The sequence below is a fragment of the Phalangium opilio genome, unplaced genomic scaffold (genome assembly GCF_054372755.1).
Source record: "Phalangium opilio isolate 3A_F unplaced genomic scaffold, DU_Popi_V2 ptg000070l_1, whole genome shotgun sequence".
Classification (NCBI taxonomy): Eukaryota; Metazoa; Arthropoda; class Arachnida; order Opiliones; family Phalangiidae; genus Phalangium; species Phalangium opilio.
In genome coordinates this window covers 1,232,526-1,249,624 of record NW_028324182.1, presented here as the reverse complement: position 1 = coordinate 1,249,624, position 17,099 = coordinate 1,232,526, and the positions used below count along the sequence as shown (strand labels likewise).

Here is a 17,099-nt window from a genome sequence, read left to right as displayed (position 1 = left end):
ATTCACTGTAAACGACAGTCTTATCAACAACTTCTTTTGGTGCAAACTTGAAAATTTGTCAAGCCAGCAACAGTTAAAACTATGTTGGTCAAGGTTCTTACAAGTTAGTGAGTATCGACACGAAATCCCTTCAAAATAATTAATTTCATGATAAAATGTTTTCGGAAAATGGAATTGTTCTTGAAAAAGCGGAGATATGCAATTTTTTGAATAAATTTAGAGGCAATAGATCGATTAAGAGTAAAATCAGTTGATTGAATTAAATAGTGATTAAGGATTAAACTACTAAAAATACTTAAAGAAAAATTTCAATATCTGAAACTTCAGTCAATTGATAAACCTCACTCATATCGTTGGTTTTTTCGGTCTTGGTCCAAACCAGGACGTTTTTGTATAATTAAAGAAAATGATGCTAAATGACTGAAAAGCGCTTTGAAGTGTTGTTAAATGACTTAAAAGGGCTAGAAAGTGTCGTTAAATGACCAAAACGTGGTTGAAAGTGTCGTTAAATTAATAAAAAGTGGATTAAAATTTAGTTAAGTGAACATTGAGTGCCTGAAAATGTTGCTAAAAGACTAAAAAGTGGTTGGAAGTGTTGTCAAATGAGTAAAAAGTAGTTGTATGGGTTGTTAAATGAATAAAAAGTGGTGAAAAGTGTTATTAGATGAATAAAAGTGGATTGATTGTGTTGTTAAACGAATAAAATGTGTTTGAAAATGTTGTTCATAGACTAAAAAGTGGTTGACGGTTTTGCTAAATAAGTAAAAAGTGGTTCAAAGTGTTGTTAAATAAACTAATCGTGGTGAAAATTGTTGTTAAATGAATAAAAAGTCGATAGGTTGAAAAATGAGAAAATGATGGATGAGTGTGTCGATGTACGACTAAAAAGAGGTCGACAGTGTAGTTAAAGCACTATAATATGATAGATATGATGTAACATGACTAAAAATAGTGGTAGGAAGTGTCGTTCAATGGCTTAAATATGAATGAAAATGTGAATAAATGACTATAATATAAAAGAAAATGATGCTAAGTGACTGAAAAGCGCTTTTAAGTGTTGTTAAATGACTGAAAAGTGCTAGAAAGTGTCGTTAAATGACCAAAACGTGGTTGAAAGTATCGTTAAATTAATAAAAAGTGGAAGAAAATTTAGTTAAATGAACATTGAGTGCCTGAAAGTGTTGTCAAATGAGTAAAACGTAGTTGCATGTGTTATTAATTGAATACAATGTGGTGTAAAGTGTTATTATATGAATAAAAGAGGGTTGATTGTGTTGTTAAACGAATAAGAAGTGCTTGATAATGATGTTCAAAGTCTAAAAAGTGGTTGACAGTTTTGTTAAAAGTAAAAATGGTTCAAAGTATTGTTAATTAAATTAATCGTGGTTGAAATTGTTGTTAAATGAATAAAAAGTCGATAGTTTGATAAATGAGAAAATGATGGATGAGTGTGTTGATAAACGACTATAAAGTGCTCGAAAGTGTAGTTAAAGCACTACAGTATGATAGAAATTGATGTTAAATGACTAAAAATGGGTTTGAAGTGTCGTTAAAAGACTAAAAATTTTGTTGGAAGTGTCGTTAAATGATTAAAATGTGAAAGAAAATGTCGTTAAATAACTAAAATAAGAATGAAGATGTGGTTAAATGAATATAATATAAAAGAAAAATGATGCTTAATGACTGAAAATCGGTTCGAAGTGTCGTTAAATGACAAAAAGTGGTTGAATGTGTCGGTAAATTAATAAAATGTTTTTAAAAATGTCGTTAAATGAACAATAATTACCTGAAAATGTTGTTTAAAAACTAAAACTTGGTTCACAGGTTTGTTAAATGAGTAAAAAGTAGTTGCAAGTGTCGTTAAATGAATTAAAAGTGATTGAACGTGTCATTAGAGGACTTAAAGAGGGTCGAATATGTTGTTAAACGAATAAAAAGAAGTTGAAAATGTTGTTCAAAGGCAAAAAAAAGTGGTTGACAATTTTATTGAATGACTTAAAAGTGGTTGAAAGTGTTGTTAAATAACCAAATAGTGATTGAAAGTGTTGTTAAATAACCAAATAGTGATTGAAAGTGTTGTTAAATAACCAAATAGTGATTGAAAGTGTTGTAAAATAGCCAGATAGTGATTGAAAGTGTTGTAAAATAGCCAGATAGTGATTGAAAGTGTTGTTAAATAGCCAAAAAGTGATTGAAAGTTTTGTAAAATAGCCAGATAGTGATTGAAAGTGTTGCTAAATAACCAAATAGTGATTGAAAGTGTTACTAGATGATTAAAAAAGTTTAAAGTGTTGTTAAAGGAAAGAAAACTGAGGGGGTTTGAGAGTGTTGTTAAATAATTAAAGCGCGATTAATTGATAAATGTCCTACCTTGGGCTCTCTGGCGCTGAACATAGCCTTATGTGTAAAAGATACGAAAAAACCGTTAAATTAAGAAATTCCGTCATTTTCGGTTCTGTGTAATAAGAAACAAAAACATAAATAACATAAATAAGAGAAAGTTCTATCCATGATTCAAAACATAGAATATACAGATAAGAAGATACGGCAGCGTGTACGTGAATGGTCGAATTCATCGTATCATATAGAGAGATTCAGATCCAAAGATAAGACTTTTTACAATTCTTCAAATTGCCTTCAAGATTTCTAAATAGGTCATGTGAGAACCAATTTACTCTAAATTATATTTTACCTTTGCCACGTTGTACCACGCCCTTAAGTGTTACATTATAACATTTTTACATAAGCCTTGTCTTAACCACCTGTAAATTATCACCCTTCTATGTACATTAACGTAATTATAAACGTCGAGATCGATTTAATCAGTCCTGATCAGATATTTTGTATAAAGAGTGAAAATGTTTCTTTTTGATTGGCATCGTCCACCTGACATCACTAAAATAAATAGTGATGAAGTCGTCGGAGATGGAAACGTTAAAGATTTCTATCAATAAAATATGGTTGAAAACGTTGTTAAATACTAAATTTCATTAAAAAGCGCGGATAGATGACAAATTTTTATTAAAAATAATTCGGTTGTATAACCAATTTCAATAAGAAGTTCTGCTTTTTGAATAATATGTGCTTTAAACTCTTTTTAAATGAATAACAATTGTTGTTAATTGAGTAAAAAGTTGTTAACAAAAGATTAAATAGTGGTTAAAAGTTTTGATTAATGAGAGAAATGGTTGGAGTGTTGATAAATGACTTTAGCTGAAAGTGTCGTTCCATGACTAAAACTTGGTTAAAGTGTAGTTATGTGAGAAAAATATGGTTGAAACTGTTGTGAAGTGAAAAATATGCTGTTCAAAGTGTTGTAAAACGACTAAAACATATAGGACGAAAGTTATTTCAATGATTTTAGGCATGTATAAATGGAGGATACAGAAACATCTCAACAGCGAGTGAATTTTGATCACAAGAATACAACGAGAAATTGGTCCATTAACGTAACAGATGTGGACTACCTAAAAACAACCATTTGAGTTAAATCAAGATTAAACGATATCATAACCAAACATTGGGTGCATCACGACGTTTCGAGGAGATTTTTGACAGTTGATTTTAGTCAAAACCTATTGGTGAGAATTTAACATTTGGTAAACTTGTTTGCAATATTAACGTAGGCTTTGAATGTAGAATTTATCAAGCATAGACTATTTTAGCAGTAAAAATCTACTCATGACAAACTTCCTTATCAGTTTGATAAATACAAATTTCATTGGTGGTAACGTTGAAACTGCGAAGCGTACCAAAAAGCTCCACCCTTTTATAAGTATCATAATCGTTTCTAAATTACGGTGAAATTTCAAAATATACGTAGTTTCTCTAGAGCTTTAAATACCACAGTCACTGGATTGAAGGGGCAAAGCTCCGAACCCCTTGACCGGGAGCGGGCCGACACATGTATATTTTGTTGAAGTGTCGTTAAAAGACTAAAAATTTTGTTGAAAGTGTCGTTAAATGATTAAAATGTGAAAGAAAATGTCGTTAAATAACTAAAATAAGAATGAAGATGTGGTTAAATGAATATAATATAAAAGAAAAATGATGCTTAATGACTGAAAATCGGTTCGAAGTGTCGTTAAAATAGCCTAGGCTTGATAAATTCTACATTCAAAGCCTACGTTAATATTGCAAACAAGTTTACCAAATGTTAAATTCTCACCAATTCGTAAGTATTACTACTTGGAGCGCACTATGCTCCTTCTCTGTCAAGGTCTCAGAGAATTCTGATTTTTCTTTTAACTAAAATTGTTTTGGGTCGTCAAGTTTGGGACCCTTTTTCCCCCCTTTACTTGGTAACAGTTTCTTCAGCATTTCCCAGGGATGGGTTTTTACCTCTCCGAGTGACGATGACGTCAAGGAGAGGTTTTACACTGGACTTGTCTGTGTGTGTGTCTGTCGGTCTGCGTCTGCATACGATTGACAAGTGGGGATTCTGACAATCTTTTCACCCACAAAGTGGGGACCCGACTTACATGTGGGGACATTTTAAAGTCCTCACATGTAAGTTATTAGATAAATGATATAATTAGACTAATTAGAGCCCAAATTAATTGTTTGGCACTTGGGTTTTTCACATTACAAGTGGGGACCTTGGAAATTAACACATCCGAGAGATGTCGCCAGAGGTTTTCACACACCCGGGTACCCAGTTGTACGAAATAAGGACCATATGGTCTCTTCGGCGTACATGTGAGGGCTCAAAAATGGGTTTTCATTACAATAAGCAAAGATGGATGTCGCTTCTTTAGAAGTCCAAAATATATATCATTCAGCGATAACAATATTAGCGGAACCTCACTCGACATATGCGGGTCAAACACGGTAATATTTCTTTTGCGTGTCCAGTTTGCGATAAGTCATTTTCGCGGAGAGATAATTTAACCCGTCATCAACGGCAAATACATCGCGGTCACCCCGCGGAAAATAATGTTGTGGAAAACCACGTCGCGGAAAATAATACGCGTCCAGCATCCCCGCAACCCGGACCATCTCACCGCGTCACCCCTCCCAATTCTCCCGTAAAGAGAAAAGCGGCACCGATCCCAGAGAAAAGAAAAAGAATCAGAGTTGAAAATGGTAAATATTTAGTTTATTGATTTCCCCTGTAAAGCCCCTCACCTCCACAAATTGATGTACAGGGTGTGGGTACCCACCAGGGGTTTAGTTGCGTTAGTCGTAAAACTCGACATTTGAATTAGTGTAGGAATTAATTCTTAATTTATATGTAGAAAATGCGCCGATACCAGATGAGACGTTATCTACCCAAGATATCGAAGGACTTGATGCGTTTATAAAGATGTGGGAGGATAGACAAAATCTAGATGGTAGGGGTAGGGAAAATGAAGATGGTGATGTTTTGCTCTCGCAAGATGATGCGGGTTTAAATGAATTTAAAGAAAACTGGGAAGCCGAACACAACGCGGTAGACCCTTACCAAAATGAGAGTCTTATTTTAGTAAAAAGTAAGTCTAAAATAAGGATCAAGGATATTTGGGTACCAAACTTGTCTCAAAAATTGTTAAAAAATATAATGGTTTCATATTGGACTTCTTTGAGACTAAATTTAGTCTTACATAAAAGGGCTCAGTTTTAGAGACTGTAAAAGGATTGCTTCTAGACTTGATTGAGAACACAAATCTGCGACTTATTATAGGACTCCTATAAGACACATTTTAATCTCACTAAATTGGGCTTAGTTTTTGAGATTGGAAAGCGATTCTTTCTAGACTTGATTGAGAACACAAATCTGCGACTTATTGTAGGACTCCTATGAGACACATTTTAATCTCACCAAATAAGGCTTAGTTTTTGAGATTGGAAAGCGATTCTTTCTAGACTTGATTGAGAACACAAATCTGCGACTTATTGTAGGACTCCTATGAGACACATTTTAATCTCACCAAATAAGGCTTAGTTTTTGAGATTGGAAAGCGATTCTTTCTAGACTTGATTGAGAACACAAATCTGCGACTTATTGTAGGACTCCTATGAGACACAATTTAATCTCACTAAATAGGGCTTAATTTTTGAGATTGGAAAACGATTCTTTCTAGACTTGATTGAGAACACAAATCTGCGACTTATTATAGGACTCCTATAAGACACATTTTAATCTCACCAAATAAGGCTTAGTTTTTGAGATTGGAAAGCGATTCTTTCTAGACTTGATTGAGAACACAAATCTGCGACTTATTGTAGGACTCCTATGAGACACATTTTAATCTCACTAAATAAGGCTTAGTTTTTGAGATTGGTAAGCGATTCTTTCTAGACTTGATTGAGAACACAAATCTGCGACTTATTGTAGGACTCCTATGAGACACATTTTAATCTCACCAAATAAGGCTTAGTTTTTGAGATTGGAAAGCGATTCTTTCTAGACTTGATTGAGAACACAAATCTGCGACTTATTGTAGGACTCCTATGAGACACATTTTAATCTCACCAAATAAGGCTTAGTTTTTGAGATTGGAAAGCGATTCTTTCTAGACTTGATTGAGAACACAAATCTGCGACTTATTGTAGGACTCCTATGAGACACAATTTAATCTCACTAAATAGGGCTTAGTTTTTGAGATTGGAAAACGATTCTTTCTAGACTTGATTGAGAACACAAATCTGCGACTTATTATAGGACACCTATAAGACACATTTTAATCTCACCAAATAAGGCTTAGTTTTTGAGATTGGAAAGCGATTCTTTCTAGACTTGATTGAGAACACAAATCTGCGACTTATTGTAGGACTCCTATGAGACACAATTTAATCTCACTAAATAGGGCTTAATTTTTGAGATTGGAAAACGATTCTTTCTAGACTTGATTGAGAACACAAATCTGCGACTTATTATAGGACTCCTATAAGACACATTTTAATCTCACCAAATAAGGCTTAGTTTTTGAGGTTGGAAAGCGATTCTTTCTAGACTTCATTGAGAACACAAATCTGCGACTTATTATAGGACTCCTATAAGACACATTTTAATCTCACCAAATAAGGCTTAGTTTTTGAGATTGGAAAGAGATTCTTTCTACACTCTAAGAAATGGAAGTGTTAAAAAAGTGTTAAAATGGTGTAAACACCGTAAAAACACCCAAAAGAGAGTTTTATTACGTTGAGTTTTTAGGGGCCAATTTAAAGTGTAAATTCGGTGTAAAATAACACCATTAAAACACCGTTTTGAAATTAAACATGTAAAATTATAGTATACTGCAGGTTTTTTAAAAAAGGTCTTTCATTTTCATTAATGTTTTAATATTTAAGTCAATCCGAACAGTAAAAAATTATTGAAAACCTTAATTTTTAAACGTTTTTTTTAAAGATGATATTCATGAAAGAATATATTTTTATCCATTAAATAAAATTAACAAGGAAATTCTTAATCCAACGGTATTGTACATTCATAAAGCACTGCTAAACGTGTTAGTTGACACTCTTAAAAGCGTTATGCGACACTCTTAAAAGTGTTATGCGACACTCTCGTGGTGGCGTCGCTAGGCCTTTTATGGGGGCTATAGCGCCCCCAAATTTAAAAGTTAGCCCCCTCAAAATAATCCGTAAACTATACCAAAAAATTGCTCGTAGCCCCCTAAAATTCTTTAACAATAAAGTGTATATAAATTATAATGAAAAGTTCGTTAAGGTTCATCTTTGTAGAGATGAATTTCAATATCAAACAGTAGTGGGGACTAAAAGCAAACGAAAACTAAACTTAAAAAAGACGAGCGAAATTCTTTCATCTACAATTGTCTCATAGTCAATAACTCGGTTCCGTACTCTTTATCATAAAAGTTTGTAAATCTTTAATATACGAATAATAAGATTAAGCCCCCCAAATTTCAAGCCCTAGCAACGCTATTGCACTCTTGAAAGTGTTACGCGATGCTCTTAAAAGTATTGTGTGACACTAAAGAAACGAGACTAGGTTAGGTACTGGCCTCACAGTAGGGCGACTATTATTATTATTGTTACAATTGGGGAGAGGGGGGCTCACATCCTTGCACCAATGTCAGAGGCATATTGTGCACCCACATATTCAGGCCTTGAAGAGACCTGTGGCCATGGTGTAGCGTAGAATTCGTTCCACCGTTATGGACTATAGACGCCAGCTTGAGAGGCCAACATGTGGGGCACATGCTTTTGTGACATGTCTTATCTTTATTTTGAGTAAAATTAGAGTAGAAAATGGTTTGTTTTTTTTTAAATATTTTAGAGTAGATTCGGTCAAACGCGTTTCTGGTGTTCGAAAAACTCTTCGTGAAAAGAGATTGTTAAATTTAACGAGTTCGTCTGTATCTACTGCTGGGATATTATAGCCTCCAAAACCAATTTAACACCCGATGCATTTTTACTAATTTAAAACTTTCTGCCATTTCAGAAGTTATTAAGTCGGTGAAAATGACCAACATATCATGCAGTTTCACGCTGGATTTTGTGCAGTTTCACATTGCATGAGAGAACTACCCTTGTCTAAAGGGTTATAGCTCTGCATGTTAGAACTGTCCTCTTAAGTTCTCTCAAGGTGGAACCTTGCTATGAATATAGCGCTATTCGCGAATAAATCAAACACTCATATGAGAGTAAACGATTAACGTTTAGTTCGATATAAGAGTTAAAAAGGTGTTAAACTACACCTCTATTGCACCATTTTAATCTTATCTTTGACACCAATTGCTCAAATAAGTGTTATTAAACCCTTTTAGGGGTGTAAATGAACACCTGTAACGGTGTCAAATTTGGACCCATATAAACTAATATAGTTTTTTCCTTGTTTTTTTTTGCAATTTGCAATTAAACAACAGAAAATCGAGGGAATCTTGCAATAGTATACAAGTAAGAGACTCGAGGGAATCTTACAATAGTATACAAGTAAGAGACTCCAGGGAATCTTACAATAGTATACAAGTAAGAGACTCCAGGGAATCTTACAATAGTATACAAGTAAGAGACTCCAGGGAATCTTACAATAGTATACAAGTAAGAGACTCCAGGGAATCTTACAATAGTATACAAGTAAGAGACTCCAGGGAATCTTGCAATAGTATACAAGCAAGAGACTCCAGGGAATTTTATAATAGTATACAAGGAAGAGACTCGAGGGAATCTTACAATAGTATAAGAGCAAGAGACTCCAGGGAATCTTATAATAGTATACAAATAAGAGATGCGAGGAAATCTTACAATAGCATCCAAATACGACACTCCAGGGAGTCTTACTACAGTGTCCGAAGTAGAGACTAGAGGGAATCTTGCTATAGTGTCCGAAGTAGAGACTAGAGGGAATCTTGCTATAGTGTCCAAATGAAAGACTCTATGAAATCTTACATTAGTGTCCAAATGAAAGACTCTATGAAATCTTACATTAGTGTCCAAAAAAAAAGACTGCAGGAAATCTTACATTAGCATTCAAATACGACACTCCTGGAAGTCTTACTATAATGTCCAAATAAGGGACTCAAGGGAATCTTACTAAAGTGTCCAAAAAGAGACTCGAGGGAGTATTACTCTAGTATCAAAATATGAACACCCGATGGAAACTTACAATAGTATCCAAAATAGAGATTCGAAAGAATCTTACTATAGTGTCCAAAAAAGAGACTTAATGGAATGCCCAATTAAGAGACTCGAGGGGTACTGCTACAAGTCTTGTAAATTTAGAAATCCAAACTCAAATAAGTCTCGTTTTTGGACTGCCGGTGTACCTAGTGGGGACTTATTACGGTACTTAAATAAGTCTTGAAATTCGAACCGCGATTTTGGCAAGGGAGAACAACCCGGGAGTCAACAACCGGACATTGAGGAGATTAACGCGCTCGATAACGCGATTTTCTCGGCTCGAATCACCGCACCTGACGGTGTTACGGACCCGATTTTATTCATCAATAAACAGGGAAAACTAGAATCATATCTCAGAAACAAATTGAACGATAAAAAGGGAATTAAATGGTATTTAACGGTTCGCGCGCGGTATACACGTGAACTTGGAAATACAGGTGCTGAAACCGAAATTAGCCCATATTTCCGAGGATTTACGCATGCCACATTGGCACCGGAAGTTATCCCACAACAAATCGACTCGAGTCAAGATAAAATTGCCGAGAGTATGATTAGCTTCGAAGCTATGGGAAGTGGGTGGGTTTTAGACCGAATATTATTTATACAAATCAACATTATCCAGTATTTACCCCTAGTGGGTGGAACATATTTTCAATTACCACCCGTGATTGAAAATAAAAAGGCAACGGAGAATGTTAACCCGGAAGATCCAACTGACAATAAGTGTTTCTTGTGGTCCATAATAGCAAAACTTCACCCAGCGTTAGTCAACGCAAACCGCATATCACATTATAGGCCGTATGAGAACGAACTCAATTTGTGTGGAATCACTTTCCCTTTTGAATTAGATACGTTTAAACTTAAACGGTTTGAGGAGGTGAACAATTTATCAGTGAATATTTTCGAGTACGAAAAAGGATATTTTCCACGTTACGTAAGCGAGAATAAAGTGCACGAATCTAGACAAATTGATCTTCTCTTGGTTTCCAATGGAAAATCAAAACACTACGTGTTAATTCGCCACCTTAGCCGATTGTTTAACGGTTTCACGAAACATTGTCACCAATCATTCTACTGCCGATATTGTTTGAAAAGAAACGTCACCGAAACAGTTCACAATAATCACGTGCGTGAATGTAGGGTACACGACCCGCAACGTGTGATTATGCCGCATAGTGAACCTATATTGAAATTTAAAAACTTTGGATGGAATCAAATGGTAATTTACTAAATATAACCAAGTGCAAGACAAAATTATAATGTTTCATTACATCGATAGAGGTTCCATATATTATTGTTGCCGATTTTGAATCGATTCTCGCAAAGGTGACAACATGTTTACCAGAGTCATCGTTGTCTTCAACAACTACTTTGGCGTTGCATAAGGCGTGTGGTTTTTCATACGCAATAGTTGGACCAACCGGTAAATTCTAGACCCCCACCCTCCCCCGAACGGAATAACCGGTTATCTTACAAATATTCACGCTATCATAGGAAACCTCGTTAAACACGAAGTATACAGAGGGGTTGACGGAGCGATGAAATTTTTGAAAATGCTGTTGGACGAATCTGACATTATTGTTGAAAAACTCAAGGAGAACATACCAATGCAATTAACAACAGTCGAGGAAGTTTCACACGAATCTGCAACTCGTTGTTACATATGTGAAGAATCCTTCACGGCTACTACAATCAAAATACGCGACCATGACCACTACACTGGAAAATATAGAGGGAGTGCGTGTCAAAGCTGCAACTTGAAATTGAAAGCACCAAAATTCATACCAGTTGTTATGCACAATCTCAGCAGGTAATTTAAATTATCATTATGTCTAATTAGATCTATTTAATAACTATCGATCACCGGATAGGTACGATGCGCATCTAATTATGCAGCAAATTGCGATGATTCGAAACAAAAAGATTGACTGTATAGCAACCAATAGTGAGACATACATTTCATTCACGCTGGGAAATCTGCGCTTCGTGGATAGTATCCGGTTCCTGCCTGCATCCCTGGAATCGTTGGTTTCAAATGTTGCGAAAGGGGGATCAGAAAAATTTCCGCTCCTAAACGCAGTTTTCAATCCGACCGAAGTCAAGTTACTTCTTCGGAAAGGTGTATACCCATACACTTACATGGATTCTGAGAAACGCTTCTCTGAAAAGCAACTACCATCAATTAAGAGTTTCCACAACGACCTCACGGATGAGCCACTCAAACCGGATGATTACGCCCACGCTCAAAACGTATGGCAATCATTCAACATTCAGAATTTGGGTATGATCATGATAACACACACTCGAGATGATTAATTACTAATATCAGTATTGTTTTTAAAGGAGGGTACCACGATTTGTATGTCCTGTCCGATACACTACTCCTAGCGGATGTTTTCCAAAACTTCCGCAAAAAGTGCATGACGTACTATCGTCTAGACCCTGCACATTCATATACATTACCTGGTTTTGCCTGGCAAGCCGCGCTATGTATGACAAAGGTACACCTAGACTTGCTATTGGATGAGAACATGCACCTCTTCATCGAAAAGGGGATTAGGGGAGGGGTATCCATGATAAGTCATCGCTTCGCGGCGGCGAACAACAGATATCTAGATAATTACGACGCATCAAAACCGGAAAGTTACATCTGTTATCTAGGTAGGATATACAAGTTATCCTGAACACATTTTCAAATACTAACAATCAATTACAATAGATTGCAACAACCTTTATGGGACGGTCATGTGTGACGCTATGCCCATGAGAAATTTCCGGTGGGAGGAACCCAACCTCAACTCCGAGCACGACATTCTAGACTGCCCTGACACCGCACAGGAGGGCTATATCATCGAAGTGGAAATGGAGTACCCTGAAACACTACATCATGAACATAACTGCTACGCGCTGGCTCCAGAATCCATGTCAATAAAACCCCAGATGTTCTCGGAATATTCGAAAGGGCAGACGAGTGCACTTAACATTCCAATCAAGGAATCCTTACCCAAATTAGTCCCCAACCTCCTCAACAAGGAACGATACATAGTTCATTATCGTAATTTAAAATATTACGTGTCAATGGGGCTGAAAATCACAAAAATTCACCGAATAATGAAATTCGAGCAAGGGGCTTGGTTAAAGCCATCCATTAACTTCAACACGGAGAAGAGAACGAAGGCGACCGATGATTTCGAGAAGGATCTCTTCAAATTGATGAACAATGAGTTGTTTGGTGTGTAATTATAAATTAGAATAATCCAAAAAAATGGAATTAATTATTTTTTTTCTCTCCCCAAGGAAAAACCATGGAGAACCTTCGAAATCGCCAGGATTTCAATCTCGTGACCACTCCCGAAAAGGCCGTCAAAAAAGCTAGTTCACCGGCCTTCGAACGGTTTACAATTTTCCACAACGAACTAGTTGGAATTCATTCCGCCAAGAAGAAGTTGGTGTTAAACCGGCCAATATACACGGGGTTTGCCATTTTGGACCTGTCAAAATTATTGATGTATCAATTTCATTATGACGTAATTAGAAAGGAGTATGGTGATAGGGCGAAACTCCTCTTTAGAGATACCGGTATGTTTTAGGTAGATATGCAAGGCTTACGTGTACTAACCTTATGTAAAATTATAGACAGCCTCACCTATCACATTGAGACTCGGGATTTATACGAAGACTTCGCCGCTCAAACGGACAAGGATGATTTCTCAGGCTATCCACGTGACCATCCACTTCACAGTGACGTGAACAAGAAAAGACTGGGGAAGTTTAAAGATGAATTGGACGGCACCCCGATCATAGAGTTTTGCGGTTTAAGACCGAAGATGTACAGTATCTTGTCGGACAAGGGGGAAAAGAAGACGTGCAATGGAGTTTGCAAGCACGTCGTGCAGAAACGCGTCCGGCACGCGCATTACCGCGAGTGCTTGTTCAACCGCGAGCTGACCACCGCGGAGATGGTCCGAATTGTGAGTGACAAGCACGTTTTAAAAACTGTAAGACAAACCAAACTATGTCTCAATCCCTGCGACGATAAGCGTGACATTTTAAATGATGGTGTTTCGACAATAGCCCACGGGCATATAAATACAAAATAAAGAGAAAAATTATAACAAATTTATTGAGTAATTCTTATACATATATTCAGAAATCATATTATCGTTAACATTTTTATTTTTAGAAAATCGTTTTATTATATCAAACATTTTAACTCCCCTACATCTATACAATGAAAAGTAAATGCAATAGCCGCCAAATTAAACAGTTAGGCTGTTTCGCTCCACAAAATCGTTAAATTTAAATAAACCCGGAGGATTTCCATAGCTTTCAAAGAATTCGGTATTCTTTTTCCTCGAAATGTATATAACCGTCCAATGTTTTCCTCCCCTTTTAGACGTATCAGTGTTCACAATAAATAGCGATGGAAATGTTTTAACAGTTAGTGGTAGTTTATCCGCCGGAAATATTCTCCGGAACAAATTCCTAGTGTATGGGTCACGCCCTAATATTCTCTCAAGTTGTTGAGAGTCCATTATGAGCTTTGATCGAATAAAACGGCTCGGTTTTTGTCAATTTCAATCAAAGATTGAAATTCGGAATAGTAAACGACGGCAATTGTAGCCGGTAGCGCTTCGGCAAATATTAACTCCAATATCCGGGAGGTATAACTATGGCTATATCCCGGTTTTCATTCACTCCGTTAATTATCTCTTCGGATTCACCTAAGCCGGAACCTTCCTCTGGTAATTCATCCATTGCATCCGAAACAACACCTACGAACGAATTATCCCAAATGCGAACTATGCACTCCTTTTTTACATTATTCCATGTTCTGGGATAGCTTATTTCAGCCAGAGCAACCTCGTGAGATCTCTCTAGTATTATAGATTCTGGTAGATACGCTCTGAACTTGCTTATAGTATTTCCTTTGAAATATTGCGTTTTAGAATCAGAGGGTAGTGTGATGTAGAAACTCATTTTACGTCGATTTCTTGCACCCAGGAATCAAATTCGGAACTATACCCTCTCCACCGTACGAGAAGTTCCTTAGTACCGTCAGGTTTTTTACGTTTTCGTAATACTTTTTCAATTTTAAATTTACAGTTTTCTAGGTCCTTGCCAACTTTCTGTATTTCCTCTTTGTAGAACACGCCAGAAATGAGCTCGGAGTTCAAATCCTTCAGTTTATATACGGGTGGATCTCTCGGGATCCGTTCTGTTACTTTGAATAGTTCTTCGGTATAATTGGCCAAATACCCTTTTTCAAACGTTCTTTATTTTTGCTTATTCTAACTAAATCATCAATTTCAAAGGGGTATGAAACTGGGGGCGAAAAGTTAACTTTCCCGTACAAATTTAACCAGATTTGTTTCGAATTTTCCTCGGTCACTTCAGTGGGTTTGCATTTAATTGATTTGTGGTAGTTGTTATTATACGATTCCAATAAGTCGGGTAATACGTCAATGTATTTGTAGGTGTCGTTTTGCGTAAAATAGCGGTACATTCGCTCCTTCAAGGTTCGATTAAATCGTTCAACGATACTACATTTCACTTCCGAGTGTGTGGCGAAAAACTTGATGTCCAAACGTTTCAATTCACTTTGCAATTCTTTATTTAGAAATTCATTCCCAAGATCCGACTGAACAATCTTGGGTTTTCTACCAGACTCTAAAATGGATCTAAACGCCGCAACCATCGTATGTCCTGTCTTGTCTTTAATAGCGACGGCGAAAGCAAATTTACTGAATACGTCAATACAGCACAGTAGAAATCTATATCCGTCATTATGACGCTTAATGTTTTGCATGTCTGCCAGATCAAGTTGCCATTGTTCATCTATACCGTACACAATAGTCTTGTTCCTTCTGAAGTTGTGCCTCGCGCGTTTGTGTAGTGTATACGTATCTTGACGTTGTAGGAACTCAATAACATCATTTAAGGGAACGTTAATCCCCTTTTCTCTCGCAGCCCTATATAGTCCTTGTACACCTCCGAAACTCCCCGGATCTTTTTCATTGAAGTATATTTCTTCTAGTTTATCCATTACCCGTGCAGTTTAAGGTTTTTTGAGTATACCAATAAGCGAAATCAGATAACTCGATAATTATAATAACAAATAATATCAAAAGCGCCGTAATAACTTTGGGATTATTTAAAAATGAAACGGACAGGGAGGCTAGAAGCCCTATGGGAGAAGGGTCGTTACATCCTTCCATGATAACGTGTAAGTAATTTGTGAAAGAAATGAAACGTGATATTGATATATATTCTTTTTATTTCAAGTTTATCCAAGTGCGGAGACCATTACCATAGTGGGAATCCGGGGTTAGGGGATAATAATCAATTTTCGGTAAATCGCTTTTAGATACATCGAGATAGGTATTTGGTACAACACTCGTATAGTCTCCAAAGGGGAATTTGTTTCTCACGATAGTTTTTGGTACATTTTCTTTTATTAACATTTCGTAAAACTGATTTATTCCAACGACAGTGTGTTTCGGTTTACTTTTATAACCTTTAACAGATTCGTGTAAAATATCCATAATATTCGACCCGACGATTGGTTGTCCCCTGTATATAAGTTCCCCGTTGGGAGACCAATTAATCTTGGAGTTGATATCAATCCACTTGTATAAGGCAATGGCTGGTTTGAGGTGTGAATCTGGTATTGTCATGGCTATTTCAGAATACCAATCTTTCTTTTTCAGTTGTTTAACAGGTTTCTTCTTTTTTCTTTTGTTAATAGCACTCGTTAGTAAATGATTGTACATGTTAACTTTTTGCGTCTGGTTCAATTTGTTGTCTACCAAAACAGTCTTCGTATCCAAATTTTCACTATGTTCAACTTTTGGTTGTGAGTTTAATCGGCGGTAAACCTCTTCAGGTACCAATATCATCTTTCTAGCCATTTTTAATTGCTCTGCTTATAGCTGCACCAGCAGCAGTGCTAACAAGTGATAAGAGGGGGGCTAACAAAAGAGGTAAAAATGCACCTTTTTGAATAAGGATCTTTTTTCGTTTTGCTACAGTGCTTTGTTTAGATAACTTCCGTAACATTAGACAGTGCTTCTTCAATCGTTTCTTCTGGTCGTCTGATAACTTCACGTTACCGCGTAGGGCATTTAAACAACATTCTACTATAGCCTTGATAGAGTCATTACTAGCGTGTTTGATAGCGTATTTTCTCTGACACGCATTACAAGAAGTCAGATATTTAAGAAATGTTGATGCGTATGTACTCTTTTCATTTTGGAATATAGACTGCGGCTTCTTCGCCCGGTATTAGTCCCGTCCGTAGTCTATGATCATCTGACGTCGTTGGCTTTAAATCATCCCATAAATACCCAAAATCTCTAGCAATTGCCTGATGGAACGCGTCGATGACGTATTTACTATTAGTGGGACAAATCTGTTTGGCTAAATGAAATATAGCCGATTTATCTCGAGGAGATTTGAATATTATCAAGTAGTGGGCGTTTAAATTTAATGTTCTAATTTCCTTCCCGGGGTAATATAAATTTTGCATCAAAATA

The 17,099-nt window shown here is 36.3% G+C and overlaps 2 protein-coding genes across 2 annotated transcripts; one reads left to right on the top strand and one right to left on the bottom strand.

Moving 5' to 3' along the window:
* Positions 1 to 5,305: 5,305 nt before the first annotated feature.
* LOC149660994 (uncharacterized) lies at positions 5,306 to 13,664 on the top strand. Its single transcript, XM_089843643.1, has 10 exons — positions 5,306 to 5,471; positions 10,002 to 10,136; positions 10,413 to 10,783; positions 10,891 to 10,987; positions 11,059 to 11,374; positions 11,436 to 11,845; positions 11,908 to 12,225; positions 12,284 to 12,796; positions 12,862 to 13,143; positions 13,201 to 13,664. The coding sequence occupies exons 1-10, from the start codon at positions 5,306 to 5,308 to the stop codon at positions 13,662 to 13,664; spliced, it is 3,072 nt and encodes a 1,023-aa protein (XP_089699769.1).
* Positions 13,665 to 14,208: 544 nt separating this feature from the next.
* On the bottom strand, positions 14,209 to 15,610 carry LOC149660993 (uncharacterized). Its single transcript, XM_089843642.1, has 3 exons — positions 14,824 to 15,610; positions 14,669 to 14,782; positions 14,209 to 14,339 (listed from the first exon to the last, which is right to left on the bottom strand). Exons 1-3 carry the CDS (start codon positions 15,608 to 15,610, stop codon positions 14,209 to 14,211), a joined length of 1,032 nt encoding a protein of 343 aa, XP_089699768.1.
* Positions 15,611 to 17,099: the final 1,489 nt, after the last annotated feature.

Excerpts from the sequence above, each read along its gene's own strand:
- LOC149660994 (XM_089843643.1), top strand. The coding sequence starts at position 5,306 with ATGTGGGAGGATAGACAAAATCTAGATGGTAGGGGTAGGGAAAATGAA. Across the intron at positions 11,846-11,907 it reads ATTCAACATTCAGAATTTGG|GAGGGTACCACGATTTGTAT; the intron begins GTATGATCATGA and ends TTGTTTTTAAAG. Across the intron at positions 12,797-12,861 it reads GATGAACAATGAGTTGTTTG|GAAAAACCATGGAGAACCTT; the intron begins GTGTGTAATTAT and ends TCTCTCCCCAAG.
- LOC149660993 (XM_089843642.1), bottom strand. The coding sequence starts at position 15,610 with ATGGATAAACTAGAAGAAATATACTTCAATGAAAAAGATCCGGGGAGT. Across the intron at positions 14,783-14,823 it reads TAAAGAACGTTTGAAAAAGG|AACGGATCCCGAGAGATCCA; the intron begins GTATTTGGCCAA and ends TCAAAGTAACAG. Across the intron at positions 14,340-14,668 it reads TGGCAAGGACCTAGAAAACT|GTGTTGTTTCGGATGCAATG; the intron begins GTAAATTTAAAA and ends ATTCGTTCGTAG.